The 17,967-nt window shown below is 40.6% G+C and overlaps 1 protein-coding gene across 4 annotated transcripts in view; it reads left to right on the top strand.

Moving 5' to 3' along the window:
• Positions 1 to 17,967, top strand: part of Baz1a (bromodomain adjacent to zinc finger domain 1A) — an 81,987-nt gene that overhangs the window by 29,215 nt on the left and 34,805 nt on the right. For all 4 annotated transcript variants that reach the window (XM_085697630.2, XM_085697632.2, XM_085697631.2 and 1 more), the window contains exons 4-7: positions 1,248 to 1,391; positions 6,702 to 6,803; positions 13,792 to 13,879; positions 16,214 to 16,348. In XM_085697630.2, coding sequence (XP_085553756.2) covers positions 1,248 to 1,391; positions 6,702 to 6,803; positions 13,792 to 13,879; positions 16,214 to 16,348 — 469 coding nt within the window. The remainder of the gene's footprint in view (positions 1 to 1,247; positions 1,392 to 6,701; positions 6,804 to 13,791; positions 13,880 to 16,213; positions 16,349 to 17,967) is intronic.

Here is a 17,967-nt window from a genome sequence, read left to right on the forward strand (position 1 = left end):
TATTTTTGGATATTATGAAGAGTGGACATGTGTGTACAAGTGTTTCTTTTATTTCTTTGTGTATGTGTCTGTTTATGTCCCCGTGTGGTTCCTATGTCCATGTGTCCATGCCACAGTGCACATGTGGGGGTTAATGGACAGCTTCCAGGAAATAGATACTGTATGCTGTGTGCATTCAAGGTTGGATTCAGAAAGGGTGGACATTTCATTGACAGAAGATATTTGGCCACGGGGGAAATGGTTTCTTTTCTAATGTGTGTGTGGTTTGGGGCGGGGGTACATAAGGGAGCAGTGGAAAGTAGATTGATTTCAAAACTGGAAGAAATGAATTTGCAGCAAGAGGGATTTTGGAAAAAGCAAATGATAATTTATTTCTATCACTGTTAGTTGATGCAGTTCTCCAGATAGACAAATAGAATATCTATTGGGGGAGGGGGCATGGAGAGGGAGGAAGAATCTTTAAGAGAGCTGGCTCTCTAGGTTCTGAAAATGAAGTCCGCACAGTTGACTGTCTGACAAATGGGTCACCAGAGATCAGCACCGTAGCGTTGCTCAGTCCATATCTGGAGGCTTCTGAAACAGGAACCTGGCTGATGGCACAGCGCTCAGTCTGGAGCTGAATGCCTGCCTGAGAACAGTGGGGTGGGTGCTGCAGGTACCAGAGCCCAGGAAATCTTTGGAGTTCTCCTCAAGGGAGAGTAGGGCATCCCAGGAAGAAAGTGAGTTTACCTTCTCCTGCCTTTTGTTGAGTATAATATTGGTAGAAACTAGTTGGATTTTGCTTTCAGCATGGATGACAAATCTTCCCACCAATTCCACTGGCTCACACTTCTATCTCCTCTGGAAAGACCCTCAAAAACACACCCAGAAACCATGCTTTTACTCGTTATTTGTAGTTCTGGGGGTTGAGTCCATGGATTTGTGTATGCTGACAAGCACTGTACCAGCTGGCCACATCCCCAGCCCAGGAATTATCAACTGAATTTCAAAATTAGATTACAAGTTTTCTTTTTAATTAAATTATTTAGTCAAGCCATAGTCTTCAAAAACAGTCCCTATTGTATATGAATGACATTTGGGTTATATTACTAGTAATATGTATCTCTTTTAGACCTTATTATAACATAAGCACATTACCCATCTGACATGAAATTAAATAAGTAAATACTGAGTTATTCAGAATAGCAGACTTCTGAGTGTTGTTATAAAATGTCAAGTGACTTGTATTTTGTGATTGTTTCTTTTAGGCTGCAGTGTAGAATCTTGGAAGTCCTCCCTCCGTTACATCAAAATGGTTTTGCTAATGGACACATGAGCAGTGTTGATGGAGAGACTATTGTCATCAGTGACAGTGATGATTCAGAAACACAAAGCAGCTCTTTCCAACATGGGTGAGTAGTTTGTGACTTAGTGGTCAGATTGGTGGTTGTCTATTGCAATGTTTCTCTTTCCTTCTTCTCCTTTTATAGTCATAATGTGTATACCATCCATAAATAATACATTTCAACAACAGGTGGTAGATGTTAAAATGTAAACCTGGTTAACTCTGCTTAGCTGTTTAAGATCAGTTTACTTGCTGGATGTGGAGTCCCAGCAGTTGGGAGGCAGAGGTAGGCAGATTTCTGAGTTTGAGACCAACTTGGACTATATAGTGAGTAGTCAGCCAAGGGCTACATAATGAGACCTTGTCCTGGAAAACCAAAAACAAACAAAGCAGTTTGTTTCTTTTTTTTTTAAAGATTTATTTATTATATATATAGCATTCCTTCCATGTATGCCTGCACACCAGAAGGGGGCACCAGATCTCATTATAGATGGCTGTGAGCCACTGTGTAGTTGCTGGGAGTTGAACTCAGGACCTCTGGAAGAGCAGTCAGTGCTCTTAACTGCTGAGCCATCTCTTCAGCCCAGCAGTTTGTTTCTTGTGCTGGAGATTGAACCTAGATCCTCACGGGTGCAGGCAAGCACTTTACTTACCCCTGAAATGGCTCTTCAGCTGCAGTTTCAAGTAAGCTCCATTCTTCTGTGTTCCACTCTGTTCCTGCAACTCCAGGCACCTCTTATTCTTCTGTTTTACGCTTTCCAGAAAGTCGCCTTTCCAGACTGGCTTCTTTCACTTGAGCATATGCATTTGTATTCTTACCATATTTCTTTGCTAAGAGCTTGATAGCTTGTTTCCTTCTGCATGGATAATACTGTATTACCTTAAATTATTAAATTTATTTATTTAGTTTATTCATGAATTTTATGTATACACCAAAAGAAGAGATCTGATCACCACTACAGATGATTGTGAGCCACCATGTGGTTGCTGGGAATTGGACTCAGGATCTTTGGAAGAGCAGCCAGTGTCCCTAACCACTGAGCCATCTCTCCAGCCAACATTTATTTATTATGTTTATGTGATGATGCATGTGTGCTACAGCTTGCCTTTGGAGGTCATAGGATATATGGAAGCCAGGTTGTTTCCTTCTGCCACATGGGTTCTGCGTGTAGAACTCTGATCACTAGGTCCTTGGGGTGCCTTTACCTGAGTCATCTCATCGGGTATTTGTCAGTTAACCTGCTGAAAGACGTTACTTCTCTGTGTTGGCAATTTCAAGTAAAAACTGATGTGAACATATATGGCAGGCATATGTGTGTAGATGTAAGCATTTTGCATATTTGGGTAAATATCAAGGAATATAAATGCTAGACCACATAAGAATGTTTTTGACCATTAGACATAGCATTTTTTAAAAGACAGGGTCTCATGAAATCCAGGGTGGTCTCAAATTCTATATTGTAGTCAAGGATAGTTTTGAATTCTATATCCTCCTGCCTTTACATCACATCCCAAGTGCTGGATTTACAAATAGACATGCACCATTATGCCTAGCTCACAGCATTTAATAGCCTTATAATTAGAATAATATGGAGATAACACTAGCCTAGGCAAGAGGTAACACCATAGGTTAGAATTATTTAACTCATCTTAGGTATCTGTGAGCCATTTTTATTAAAGTTAATTTCCTGGTTATTATTTATAGCACTGAATAAACATTTGAACTGTGTTTTAGAAGTGGTGAGACCAGTGAATGTAATTAAGTAGCCAAATGCTGAAATTGATCTGTAACCACAAGCTCTCTGAACTATAGAGACACTCTTGGCTAAGATATTAACAGCTAGCAATCTGAGTAAGGTGTGGCAAGTATGGGTGAGTTTGTTCTATTGATTTCAAGACAGTGCTTCCTCTGTTCTGGGTCACGACTACAGACTGAAACTTCCCTCTTCCCAGAATTCTTGTTGCCCTGCGCTTACTTCCTGCCTAGTCGCCCCCCCTATCTATACTTCCTGCCTGGCTACTGGCCAATCAGTGTTTACTTAAAATATAAGTGACAGGGTACAGACCATTGTCCCACAGCAAATAATTTTCTTTCTTTCTCCTTTTCTTCCTTTCTCTCTCTCTCTCTCTCTCTCTCTCTCTCTCTCTCTCTCTCTCTCTCTCTCTCTCTTTCTTAAGGTAGGCTCTCACTCTGTTAGCTCAAGCTACCTCAAACTTACTAATCAGTCTGGGTTCAAAGTTGGCATCCTCCTGCCTCTATCTCTTGAGTACTGGAGTTACATATATGATCCATCACACCTTATTTCAAAATTTTACATTCACTGAATTCCTTTCATGTGATATAATCTAGCTGTCATGGTAACTGGATTGTTAGTTAAGGTGATGAGGTTTTTAGAGAGAGGTGTGTGTGTAAAATCAGAGGACAATTTTCAGGAGTAGGTTCTTTCCTTGTGGTTCTCAGGGGCTGAAGTCAGGCTACATGAAAGTTTAATATCTAAATTGTGGTAAACACTAAATATAACCCATGTGTGTATGTGTCACTCTAAGTAGCTGCCTCCCGACAAAGTGACTGTCTATAGGTTCTCACTGCAGCAGGCTTCTAGTGAGCCTAGCTTCATCATTCTCATTCTCTCTCTCTCTCTCTCTCTCTCTCTCTCTCTCTCTCTTGGTTTTTCAAGACAGGATTTATATAACCTTGGTTGTCTTTGAACTAGCTATGTAGACCAGGCTGTCAAACTCACAGAAACCCACCTTTCTCTGCCTCTCTAGTGCTGGGATTAATGGAGTACACCACCACTGCCTGGATAACTTAATGATTTCTTAAAAAGCAGGTTTCATATTAAAAATGCAGTACATTATTCCCAGTCTATTGAAATTTTAATTTTTCCTTTATCAACTATAAATAAATTGCTATTTGGTAGAATGTTTGTGTGTGAGAGAGAACCATTTATGCAACATATCTTGTTGTGAATAAATACAATAAACTTTCCCCAGTACCTGTGGAAGACTTCTTCCAAGAACTCACTACCACCCTTCTTGGCTGCACATGCTCAGTCAAACTCCTAATAGGAAGTGGCACAGTGTGCATATACATGTATTCATTTATAGATTACTTATCATTTCAAATGCTTTGCAAAGTAGGCATTATGCTGTAGTGTTTAGTACAGATGAGCATCCCCCAAACCCCAAATACTTGGATCTGTTGAGACAGGGTCTCACTATGCAGCATAGAGCTCCTTAGGTTAGATCAGGCTGACCTCGAACTTATAATGCTCCATCTGCCTCATCCTTCCAAGTACTGAGATTGCAGGAGTGCTCCACCTCTGGCCCCAAATACTTTGGAGTGGTTTATTGAATCCCCTGATGTAGTGGGCTGGCTAACTGGAGCAGTGATTTAACACCATAGGTATATCTGGTGTGAGTGTGTTACTGCACAAATAGAAACAGATCTGCCCTTGTCAGTTCACAAATGGTAATGAAGTGGCAGGTCAGCAGCTGTGATGGAGATGGAGCGCAAGGAAATCTCTCCTCTGTGTAGACCTAGGCATGGAGCAGCAAGAGAGGGCAGCAATTAAAATAGACGTTAGCTCTGTATTTTCCCAGTTTGCTAGATTAGTTCATATAATAGGAATAATTTCTGTTGGGCTCTGGAGATCATACTTCCTTAGAAAGAATGAAGTTATGATTTTTACCCCAAAGGAAGTTTTTTGAAAGGGCTGCAGCAAAGCTCCATTAACAATACTGCCACCCTCTCTGACTGAAAGAGTCTCTTTCTCCTCATGGTCCTGCTTCTTGTGTTAAATATGTACACTTTTACCTCATTTTACCTCAGGCTCTTTCAGGCTCTTTCAGGCTCTTTGTTTCTTTCTTCCTCCCTCTAAACTCCTTTTTCTTAGATTTACTCATGGGTTGTTCCTCATTCCCTCCATCAATTTACTGGAAGGCCTACCTAGTCAATTTGTCAAGTATAAGGTAGTGCCTTTTTTTTTTTTTGCTTTCGCTTTCTTGTTTTCCCATTGTGTTATTTTTGCTTTTTCCAGACACGGTTTCCCTGGAACTTGCTTCATATATACCAGGCTGCCCTCAAAGTCAGATCTGCCTACCTCTGCCTCCCAAGTGCTTAGATTAAAGGTGTGAACCACCACCTCCAGGCATATCTCCTAGCATTTTTATTTTAATAAATACTGACTTTTGTTATTACCATTAATATCTGGTATGCTGTAGACTTTCAACTGCTGAGTGACGGTGGATGAGTAGATACACCTGTAACGTTAGTGAGACTTTAGTTGGAGCGAGGGTTGGCTATACCGTTTGCCATTTGTGTACATCTGCTTTAGCTAGACAAGTATTCCGCCACTGACCTTTTTACTTTTATTTGGAGACAGGATTTCACTAAATTGCCCAAAATGACCTTGACTCAATTTGTAACCTTGATCGTGTGCCTTAGCCTCCTGAATAGCTGAGTTCACAGGCTTAAACCACCAGGCCCAAGCTTGCTACTATGAAGAAAGTTAAAAGCAATTTTAAGAAACCTACTTTTTCTTTTCCTTTGAAGTACCCAGACTAGCTTGCAACTTTCTACATAGCTAAGAATGATGTTGAGTTTCTGATCCTTATGCCTCCTAGTTCCCAAGTGCTGGGATTGCAGACCGTGTGCCACTGTGCCCACTTTCCCCTTTTTTTTTTTCCTCGTTTCTTCCCCTCCAAGCTTTCTGACATAGAGACTGGGCATAGCTCAGTTGGTAGAATACTTACTCACTAGCACGCATGTTCACTTCCCAACCACACACAAACTGGAAGTGGTGACACCTACCTGTGATCTAACACTGGGAAGGTGAAAGCAAGAAGGCCGGGAGTGAAAAGTTACTCTCAGCTACGGAATGAGCTCAAAGCCAGCCCAAATCATCTGAGGCCCTATCTATCTGTGTATGTGTATATATATAACATTTTTGTAAATTGGATAGAGTTTCACATAGTACTAGCCAAAACACTACAAGGCATGACTGAATCTTAAGTAGGCATTTTAATTATGCATTCATTAAAATTCCCTTGAGTGAATAAAGTAGCTGGAAATTAATAAGTAGTACTTATTATTAGCTAATACATTGTGAAACGCTATCTAACTTACAAAAGCGTTAGTTAAAATAAAACCACATAAGATTGTATTATAGCTGGTGTAGAGTTTATCTTCAATCACAGTACTTAGAAGCAGAGGCAGCTTGTTCTCTGAGTTCAAGGCCATTGAGAGTTAGTGAGCCCCTGCTTCAAAAGAAAAAAGAAAAAGATTCTATTACTACAGTGTTCAAAGAAATGAAGTTTTAAGAATCTCATGTTTTAAAATGATTAACTGATTTGGTCTGTTCCCTCTTCTTTTTAGGAAGAAAAAAGATGCAGTTGATCCTTTATTATTCAGGTACAAGGTGCAGCCCACTAAAAAGGAAATGTATGAGTCTGCTATCGTAAAAGCCACACAAATCAGGTAAAACTCAATGTTTTCTTTATAGGCATCTAAATGAGAAATTTTTATTTAGAACAAGTGGATAATGTTGTTTTAATTGATAGTTGATTCTGTTTTAAATTAAGTGTACGTTTATGTATTTAAAGTAGTAATAAAATGAACTTGAGCCCCTGGTTTGAATTAGTAACTAATTCCAAATTGTTTCCAAGCTAATGAGCTAAGGACTTTGTTAGTAGACTATCTATTACACAAAGTACGAGTGTACATCATATTTTCTGTGTTCATCTCACTGTTCTCTCGCTGCCTACACTGGTCCCCTTCCTCTTCCCAAATAGCCCCTTTTCTACTTCAGTGGTTTTGTTAATTCATGTTCCCATCTGTTAGTATTCAGGCATCTGTACTGGCCCAGCGTTGGGGTACACGTCCTCAGCTGGAACCACTAAGAGCACCTCCTGCACATTCACTATGTGTCCTGCCCACCTGCCATCTCTCTGTCTTTCTGTCTGTCTGTCTCTCCCTCTTCTCTTCTGCCACTCCTGCCCCCAGAGGCGTCTCCCCTCTCCGCTTCCCCCGCTTTTCCCATTCACTTTTCCCCCAATTAAAAAACCCCTCCAACTGAGCTCTGTCACATGGAGTCTTTCTCTCACATGCTGGTTTTTTTAAAATTACACCACCGTTGATAGTGTATATTGGCCCTTTCCCCCATGTTCACTAATGTTTGTTGTTTTGCGGAGGCGGGGGATGTTGTGGTTGTTTTTGGGTTGGGAACAGGATCTCACTGTGTAGTTCTGGTAGGCCTGGAACTCCCTATGGAAGCCAGCCTGGTCTGCCTGCCTGGGCTTAAAGAGTGTAGCACCACAACTGCCGTGCATTCTGTTTTCAAACACTTATAATTATGTGTGTCTGTGTGGGGGTATGTGCACATGACTGCGGGTGCTCATGGGTACCAGAGGTGTTAGATCACCCTGAAACTGGAGTTACAGGCAGCTGTGTGCCACTTGACCTGAGTACTGGCAACCAAACCTGGGCCCCAGCAAACACAGTACATTTCCTTAACCACTGAACCCTCTCTCTCCAACCCATTTTGCTTTGTTTGGCTTTCTTGATGGTAGCAATATTTTCTTGGATGAATAGAACCTTGATGTAGTTTTAATATGCACTGTCATGATGGCCAAGGATGTTGAACATTTTTTCATATTTATTGAACATTTGTATTTCTTCAAGGACTGTTCAATTTAGTGGCTTGTGTATTGTATATTGTATTTTTTAGCTTGTGTAGGTGTGTAGGTGTGGGAGTGTGTACTTGTGTGTATGTGGAAGGCCAGAAGTCAACTTAGGGTGTCATTCCTCAGAAGCCTTCTCTACTCTTGCTTTTTTTTATTTTCTTTTTAAGATTGTAATTACAGCATTTCTTCCTTCCCCCTTCTCCCTCCAAACATACCTCCCATACACCACTCTCCACTGACCTTCAAATGAATACTCTTTTTTCCACTAATTTTTATTCTACACATACATGTATATACATATACCTAAATATAACTTTGTGAATCCATGTAATGTTACTTGTATGTATGTGTTCAGGGCTGACGATTTGGCATTGAAAAACCAGTTGGTGTGCTTTTTCCTGATTTATTCAGCTGTCAATAGTTCTTTATTACGTGTGTGTGTGTGTGTGTGTGTGTGTGTGTGTGTGTGTGTGTGCTAAAGTGCTTAGGCACTGAAGACCTGCGTGGGCAGGGCTATTCGTGTCTCAAAGAGGACGTATGGAATCAGTGGGGGAAGAGAGGGAGGAGACAGGATGAATCGGGATGCCTGTGAGCAGCATTAATTGAAAAGAGACTACACTTTTTATACTATATAGTTACACATAGGATTAAAAGGGAGACGGCTTGTGAGCTGGTGTGGCTTGAGGTCAGTAGTTGAGGAAGCTAGCCTTGACCTTGACAAAGAAAGGGCCACAAGTTCCTCTTGCTAGAGCCTAGAGGAAGGACTGCTTTATCAAGCCGGAACTTTCCTCAAGCCTCCAAGGGAATGGAGACACTATCCTACAGTTTCTTAGTCTTACTATATGTACCACTCCCAAAAGGGAAGGTCCTTATGTCTCTTTCTTTTCCCTTCTGATTTCTATGTATTATTAACTGAACTCTCGCCTTTAATGGCCTCAGGCTCTGGATCTAAATTGTAGACATTTCATCCTTGAGATCAGATGCATCTAGTAAATCTCCAACATTCCTGTTCTTGGTGTCATTAGGAGGATATGATAGAATTTCTGGTTCTGTGGTGTTGGGGTTTTTCCCCCAAAGAATTATCTTGTTTAGAGATACATTTTTATACACATTTTTTATAATTTATTTTTAATTGCATTGGAGACTGCATGGATGTCTTTTTGAGGGTGTCGGATCTTGGAGTTACAGTTGTTAGGTTCCATATGGTCTAGAAGAGCAGTCAGTGTGCTCTTAACCCCGAGCCATCTCTCCAGCCCTCTTTGTTCACATTCTTATTCTTTACCAAAGTCCCCACAAAATTTCCCAAAAGGAAAGGCATTAATATTGAGAATCATTAAAAATGAAAGTGGAAAGGTGCTGGAGAAGTGTGGTCTGCGATGTCGAAATACTGGAACTTTGTCGAGCAGCACTGCTCCTCCTGCGGCCTGTGCCACGTGGTTGTGGGGGGTTGTCAGGGAGTGGGTTCTTTCTTACTGCCATGTTGGTTCTGGGAATCAAACTTGGGTTGTTCTGCTTGCTTTTGAGCGCCTTTACATGATCTCACCTCCCCCATTTTGCTTTTTTTTCTCTTTAAGACATGATTTTTTATTGGCACAGCTACTTGAGGGAACTTAAGTGGGAGGAGAGGGTGGCACTGGTGCTGGGCTAGCTGTCCTTCATGGGTTGGTAGGGGATTAAGAACTCGCCTGGTTCAATTTTGCCTGGTTCAATTTTGCCGTTGTACACGCCCCCCATGCTCCCTCCCACCTCAGGCAGGGCGGCCGGTCAAGTGCCTCTGGTGGGTCTTCGCCACTCCGCCCATGGGTGTCACCTCCTCTTGGCCTTTCTCAGGCCCTAGAGTAGGGAGTGCTGCTGCAGGCGCTGGCCGCCATTCAGGCCTCTGTAAGACACTGCACAACTGCATCAGCTGCCCCTAGGGCGTGACCAGCAGTTGGTCCAGGTCCATGCTGCGGTAGGTGAACTTGCTAAGTACGCTTTTTCTTATGCTCCACACCAGCCATCTTAGCGGCTGCTTCCATTTGGCTTTTTGAGATGAGCTTTCTCTTGGGAACCTGGAGCTCATTGATTGATTACCTAGGTTAGCTAGCCATCAAGATCCCAGGGATACTCCTGACTCTGCTTTTCCTTGCCAAGATTATGTATGTGCAGTACAGCACTGCATTTGTAAATTCTCGGATTAAACACAGCCCACAAGTTTGTGTGGTGAGCACTTCAGTGGCTGAATTACATCCTCAACGAGGGTGTTTCATTTTTTGAATTCTTTATGTATCGTAGATAATTCATTATAAGAGTCAGGTAAATCACTTGCAAAAAGTTTTCTTGCATTCTGCAGGTGCTACTTCACTGTGTTGATTATGGTTTCCTTTGTTACGTAGCTTTTTAAATTTTTAATACAATTTTATTTAGCATTTTTTTATTATTTTCTGCACTGCTGAAGCCCTAGTCAGAAAGACTTCAATCTGAAGAAAGCGGAGTAATGAATACTTAATATATAAAATAACTGGCTCTAGGTAACATTGATATAGTTTGGAATCCCTATTGTTGACTTTAAGTATGCTTCTTGTCATCTGACAATTGACATTTGCTGTAAAATAATTTTTATTGTTCTCTCATTTTCTTTTGCCCCATACTTACCTCAGATAATCTAAGAAAAGTGATATATTAGGTAAATCATGAGTGAGAGATACCACTTTTTTCTTTTTTAGGGATGTGTATGTGTGAGAGAGACAGACACAGACAGACGGAGTTTCTCCCTGTAGTCCTGGCTATCCTGGATGAGTTCCAGGATGGCCTTAAACTCAAAGATCCACCTGCCTCTGCCTCCCAGTGCTGGTATTAAAGATGTGCACCACCACATCCAATTTGAAATGCCACTTTCTTTAAAAATAAACATTTTGTGTGTGTTATGTGCACACATGCAAGTCAAAGGACAGCTTGTAGGGGTCAATTCTGCCATATTGAATTCCAGGGATCAAAATTAGGTCATCAGGCTTGGCATCAAGTGTGTTACCTGCTGAAGCATGTCACCAGTCCAGATATATTCTATAGTTACAGCAGAGTGTCTGATTGGTCTGTTTGGCAGTCCCCATCATTAGTTAGATCTATGGCAGGTGTGTCTCGTCTGCAACCAGTGGGCCACGTGCATCCCAGCAGCTAGCTCAATACAAAATCATAAACTTGCTAAAGTGTTAAAAGTTTTTTTTAATTTAGTTTTTAATTTATTTTTAGAGCTCACTTGTGGTTCTCTAGGATGAACTTTGTAGCTATCAGTGTTGTGTAGCAATGTCAACAGGTGGAACGTATTTGCTAGGCGATAGTAAGAGCATTCATTTCATTGCTTATTGGATTTAGTGTTTTGAGGTATGAGGTCTCGTCAGGTATGGCTGGGTCATGAATGGGGGAGGGCCACGGACGTCGCTCGCATGGACGTCGCTTGCTCACCTCGCTCTTCTCCTTTACTTTTAGTTCTCACTGCAGCGTTACAGTTTTCTTTCCTCTTTGATACTGTTCATTTTCTCCTCACTTTTTGGCTTCTGGTTTGTAAATCTACTAGACTTTGGTTATCCCCATTGGCTTATTTTCTTATTCTTCGTGATGAGCTAGAGAATTACAGAGAAAGAAGTTTATGCTGGACAATAAAGCAGCGAAATAACACTCTTGAAGTTTTTTTTAACTTTTTAGAATAATTTTCTATTTTGTGTGTATGAATGTTACGCCATTACGTGTATAGGTGTACTGTGTGCCTGTCTGGTGCCCATAGAGGTCAGAGAGGGCAACCAGATCTCCGAGAACTTGAGTTACAGTTGTGGGCTGTCACGTGGATGCTGAGAAGCCAGGTTCTCTGCAAGGCAGCAAGCACTCTGAACCACTACCACATCTCTTTAGCCTCTAGGGCTTGTTAGCTCCAAATGCACTGTCCTGTTCACGGAGAAATGGCAGTATTCCTGTAGGAGACTTGCTGCCCTAGAGTAGTCGTAACAAACAGAACTTCCCTTGTTAATGAAAACGCCATATGTGCTGACCCGTGATAGCTTATTGCCATTTATTGCTATCAAACCCTTGAACTGTAACTAGTAAAGTGAGGCGCTGATTTTTTTTTAGTGTATTTCTAAAAAGAAGCCATATGTGGCTACTAGTACCATATCACACAGTGTACCTTCAAGAGTCAGTTTGCTCGTTACCAACAAGTTCCTGCTTCTGTTTGCCAGCTGCTTCGCTGTTCTGAGGCGGCAGCAGAACAAAAACCTTAAAAGGCCAGGAACTGAATGAGTACAGGCTTGAGGAGGGTGCTCATTACACCTCCAGTCAGGTTTATTGACTGGAAACTTCCTGCTTTTGCCTGAAAGACAGGCACTGAATTTAATGAGCACGTTTGAACGTTTTACCAGGGTTGTTTTCCTTCAGGTTTTTGGCTGTTTTGGTTTGTGTGTGTATGTGCGCGCTCATTGCTGCTTTTGTTGCTTTTGAGGAAAATCCAAAGGAAAATTAAAATTGTTTGCTTGAAACTTAATCCTCTTTAATTTTTATATCTCTAATTATTTGACTGTTGTATGAGTTTTAAATACAAAGGGCTTTAAATTTTGTTAGGATCGCTATTCAGTTTTGCTTTATTCATGTGAATTATTGATTAGTTAATGTTATGTCTTAACCATTTTTGTTTTAATTTTTCTGTCAGTTTCATTTTTTTTGTTTTGTTTTTAGAGACAGGGTTTCTCTGTAGTTTTAAAGCCTGTTCTGGAACTCACTCTGTAGACCATGCTGGCCTCCAACTCAGAGATCCTCCTGTCTGACTCCCGAATGCTGGGAGTAAAGGCATGCGCCACCATCACCCAGCTTCTATTTTAATTTTTTTCTTTCCCTGTTGTTTTTTTAAGCATTTTAGTTTTTGTGCATTGATATTTTGCCTTCGTGTGTGTGAAGGTACCAGATCCTCTGGAACTGTAGTTACAGACAATCGTGTGCTACTGTGTACATATTGGGAATTGAACCTAGAACCTCTGGAAGAGCAGTCAGTGCTCTTACCAATTTTAATTTTTAAAATAATAAAAATTTCCTACTTTCTTGTGGTTTTTTATTTTTGTTCTTTGTTTTGTTTTGTTTATTTTTTGAGACAGAGTTTCTCTGTAGTTTTGGAGCCTGTCCTGGGACTAGCTCTTACAGACCAGACTGACCTCGAACTTACAGAGATCTGCCTGCCTCCGCCACTCGAGTGCTGGGATTAAAAGCATGCTCCACCACTGCCCGGCCTTATTTGTATTTTTAAACAACAAATATATACACTGTTTTTGTAGTAGACTTTTTATAATTGATGCGCTCAGGTTTTCTAAGTTCTGGCATATTCCCTGTCTGTAGAGTTTCTAATAAGGTCTACTAAGTTCCTTTAGAGGATGAATATTCTCCCCTGTGTAGGTCCTTTCCTGGGCTTAAAAGTCATGAAGTAAAGATGAATGGACTTAGGATGTACTGTGTGACTCAACAGTCCACACTACAGCTTTCAGGACAAGGTTATCTTTTTTTTTTTTTTCCTTTGCTTTGCTTTGTTTGATGTTTGGTTTTTCTTTTAAATTTGGTTTTTTTGGGGGGGTGGGGGTGGAGGAAGAGGTTGCAAGGACAGAGGGCCAGTTTGAGGGACCGGGAGATACATGGGATCAGAACGCGCGATGTGAAATCCACAAATAATCAGTAAAGGTTGAAAAAAAATTTAAAGCCATATTTTAAATTTATAGTGATTACAGAGTTCTAAATCATGTGAACTAATTCTACCCTTTTTCCTCCAACATCAGTCGGAGAAAACACCTATTTTCTCGTGATAAACTAAAGCTTTTTCTGAAACAACACTGTGAACCACAAGATGGAATCATTAAAATTAAGGTAATGAAAATAGTGAACTTACTTATCAGGAAGAAATAAAAATAACAGTTGTATGTGCTATAAATTTGTAACATTGCCAAAATGATATCTCAAAGATGGCTAAAGTAGCTCTCATTTTATCTGAGGAACTAATTTTAGTACCTTTTAAATGTATTTTTGTTGAATTGAGTATTGTTTTTAGAATTTTTAGGTGGCTCAGTTACTGCACTTTTTAACTATATATAGATGGTCAACCAGGACAGGTGGAAACGGGAGAACTTGAGAAGCTGCATCATCAGTTAACTGCTTTCTAACGGCGTGGGTCAGCCTTACAGAGAGCAGATGAATTCAGAATAATGCTAAATAAATGCTGAAGTAAGAGAGCTAATCAGAGGCATCCTAGACCAAATACTAAGCCAGTATATATTAGATTAGAGGAAAATAAAGCTGTGTGTATCAGAGACTGGCCTTGAACTTACGGCCCTCCAGCCCTCTCCTCCTAAGTGCTGTGTTACAGGTGTGTATCCTTATGTGGAGTGGGGTTTGAATTTAGGGCTTCATGCGTGCTGAGCAAGCACTTAGCAGCTGAACTGCATCTGCAGCCCTGAAAATCAAGATTTTAAAGACCTATTGTGCATTAAAAAGTCAAAAATGGTCAAATTGATTTTTTAATGTGAACTATTTAAATCATCCTGCATTTAAGAAGAAACCACTCTGCTGCTCGTATAGCGGTCTGCATGCTCAAAGGTACGATCGCAAGTGAGTGTCCTAGTAGAGTCCGTGTGAAATGTAATGGGCTCCTGAGTTATTAGAATGGTCAGAATCAACGGTCCTAGATGCTAAAGCATGTGTTCTACCAATAAAATATACAAATTGTCTTCCTTTGTTAATATCAACATTTTTGTAGCTTTGCTTTCCTGAAACTCTGTGAATGGCTTTTTTCTTTGAGGTAAAAAAGTTATAATCTGTCCATTAAACCAAATTAAATCAGGCTGTAGAGATGACTCAGGTTAAGAGCTCTGACTGCTCTTCCAGAGGTCCTGAGTTCAGTTCCCAGCAACCACATTTGTGGCTCACAGCCCTCTGTAATGAGATCCGGTGCCCTCTTCTGGGGTGCAGGCACACTTGCAGGCAGAACACTGTATACATAATAAATAAATCTTTTAAAAAAAAAACCTTTATAAATAAGTTACGCTGGGCAGTGGTGGCGTACGACTTTAATCCCAGCACTTGAGATGCAGAGACAGGCAGATTTCTCTGAGTTCAATTCCAGCCTGGTCTACAGAGCAAGTTCCAAGACAGGCTCCAAAGCTACAGAAAACCCTGTCTCGAAAAACCAATACATACATACATGAATAAATAACTTAAGTCATTGTCCAGTCCTAAAAAAATAATCCAAATGTTCAGTAGTTGGAAGATGGCTGAGACAGATTTACTGTGAGCTAGGTGGAAGTAATCCTACTGAGAAGACTGAGGTAGGGGAATTACACGTGAGAGACTAACCTGGACTGTATTGAAGCATTATATTATGTTTTATAAGTAATATGTAATTATTATGTGCTAAGTAAAAACAAAATACAGGGTTTTTTAAATGTCAAGTGTATGACTTGAATATTTTAAAGCCGGTGGTGCATGCCTGTAATTTCAGCACTCAGGAGGGAGAGGCAGGCTAATGCCTGAATTCAAGACCAACCTAGTTTAAATAGTAAGTCAAGGCTAGTTAGAGGTATATAGTGAATAAAAACCAGAAAAACGGAGACAAAGCTGGTTCAAACAAAACAGTGCTCTGTAGAGATGGTTCATTGTTAAGAGCTAATCACTGCTCTTGCAGAGGACCTGAGTTTGGTTCCCAGCATGCACATTGGGTAGTTACAACTGCCTAACTCCAGCTCCAGGGGGATCCAGTGAGGGTACCTGCCCTCAGAGGCACTCGCACACACACCAGTATTAAAAATCAATATAAAAGACAGATTATATTGAAATAGTTTTTAGTATTAAAATCTGTAGAAACATTATTGATATTTTTTGGTACTGTTGTTTGGTTTTGTTAGACTGAGTCTCATGTAAGTGGACCTCACTCCCCTCAGCCGAGAACGGCCTTGGACTGATCCTCTTGTCCTACCTTGCAAATGCTGGGATTACAGGCATGTGTCACAATATTCAGTTCATGGTGAACTTTATTTCCTTTCTGGCTGGTATCTCTTGGCTGAATTATTTAAAGTAAAAGAGATTACATAAATCAACTACATAATGGCTTCATTTTTAACAGCATTAATAGGGGTCATGTGACATTTGAACATATTGTATGCAGTCCACTGATGTGTTATTCCTATACCCTATGTGTTTTTAATGAAGGCATCATCTCTTTCAACATACAACATAGCAGAGCAAGATTTTTCTTATTTCTTCCCTGATGATCCACCTACATTTATCTTCAGTCCTGCTAACAGACGAAGAGGAAGACCTCCCAAACGATTATCTCTTGGTCAGGTGGGTAAGAAAAGGTCAAACCACCCTTTTGCTGTTAATAAAGCCCCATTTATAATCAAGGACATGCTTGGTTCCTGTTACGTCTATACCCTGTAAGAATGACTGTTTACTTTCTTTTTTGTTTTTTGTTTGGTTTGGTTTGGTTTTTCGAGACAGGGTTTCTCTGTGGCTTTGGAGCCTGTCCTAGAACTAGCTCTCATAGACCAGGCTGGCCTCGAACGCACAGAGATCCGCCTGCCTCTGCCTCCCAAGTGCTGGGATTAAAGGCATGCGTCACCACCGCCTGGCTGAATGTATGTTTTCTTGACAACTGCTCAGCATTAAGATTTGTGAAGTTTTCAGTGTGGGTTAGAGACAGATTTTATACAAAGGTAGGAACAAATGTACAGGCAATTACTATGGAAAAACAAATGGGATGAAAATCTCGGGAAGTAAGCTGTAAGATTGAAGTATCCAGAGCAATTCTGACTAGAGGACTTGAAGAAAGACTTGAATGACACAGAAGAGTTCTCGGTGTCGGGTTTAGAATAAGAATGGCTCTTACAGGCTCATGTATGTGAATGTTTAGCCCTCAGGGAGTGGTGACTAAGGTTTCCAAAGCCCAGGTCAGGTCCAGTGTCTGTGTCCATGCCTGTGGATCTGGACATAGCTCTCAGCTACTTCTACAGATTCTGCCTGCTTGCTGCCATGTTTCCTGCCTAGAACACTGACTAAGGCACTCAGCATAGGGCAGAGGGTGGGAAGGGTGCTTGAGGTGTGAACACAGTTATGAGAGACTCGGGGCTTTTTATTTGCAGTCTTTGTAGTTCATGTAGCATGGCAGATCTGTAAATATACAGAGAGATAAAATATGTACTATTTTTTACATATTTTATGTAAAAAAAAGAATATGTATTTTTGAGGCTGCAATTTGTAAATAGAATGGTTCTAATATCCTTTTTATAATAATATCCAGTTTGCTTATGTAGTTAGTGAAAATAAACTTTAACTAATAAGAGGTAGCCTAAATCCAAGCAAATAGCAATTTACTGCTGTCTCAAGGTATGTAATGAGAGACCTAGAATGCAAGGTAAATCTTCTCTAAGAAATTTCAGAGTGGAAAGGGAAGGTCAGTGTAAGATGAAAAATGTGTCAAAATTCTGCGCTGACTTCCCAGCTTGCCTTTATTCCTTTCAGCAATAAAGAGTTTTCCTTCATCAGCTCACTGTCATTTCCCAGCCCTGCGTGTCTGAGAGCGAGCAGACTAGTGTGCACAGCTCTCTGCAGTGGAGGAACTCTTGGACTCTCTGGTGCTCCTGTGAGGGGTGCAGGAAGTGTAGACCCTTGTCACTTTGCCCGCACTTTCTGTGTCCTTGTGGGTGAAAACTTTCTTCAGATAATCTTCAACATAGTGACCAGTTAGTTACTTTTATTTCCCAACTCTGGTTCAGTTATAATTATCTTTCTCAGCTGTTTGCAATTTCCACTTTGGGATTTAGCCAAATTTTGAGATTTGAAAGGTATTCTCTTAGAATATTTAACTTTCGCTGTTAAAACAGTTCTCGTATTTTACTTCTTAAGATCTAACTTCCTAGATAATAGATCCATGAGGAAAGGGACCGAGTCTGTCTTGTTTATCA

This window comes from Myodes glareolus, chromosome 11 (assembly GCF_982192425.1).
Source record: "Myodes glareolus chromosome 11, mMyoGla1.1, whole genome shotgun sequence".
NCBI classification, from domain to species: domain Eukaryota; kingdom Metazoa; phylum Chordata; class Mammalia; order Rodentia; family Cricetidae; genus Myodes; species Myodes glareolus.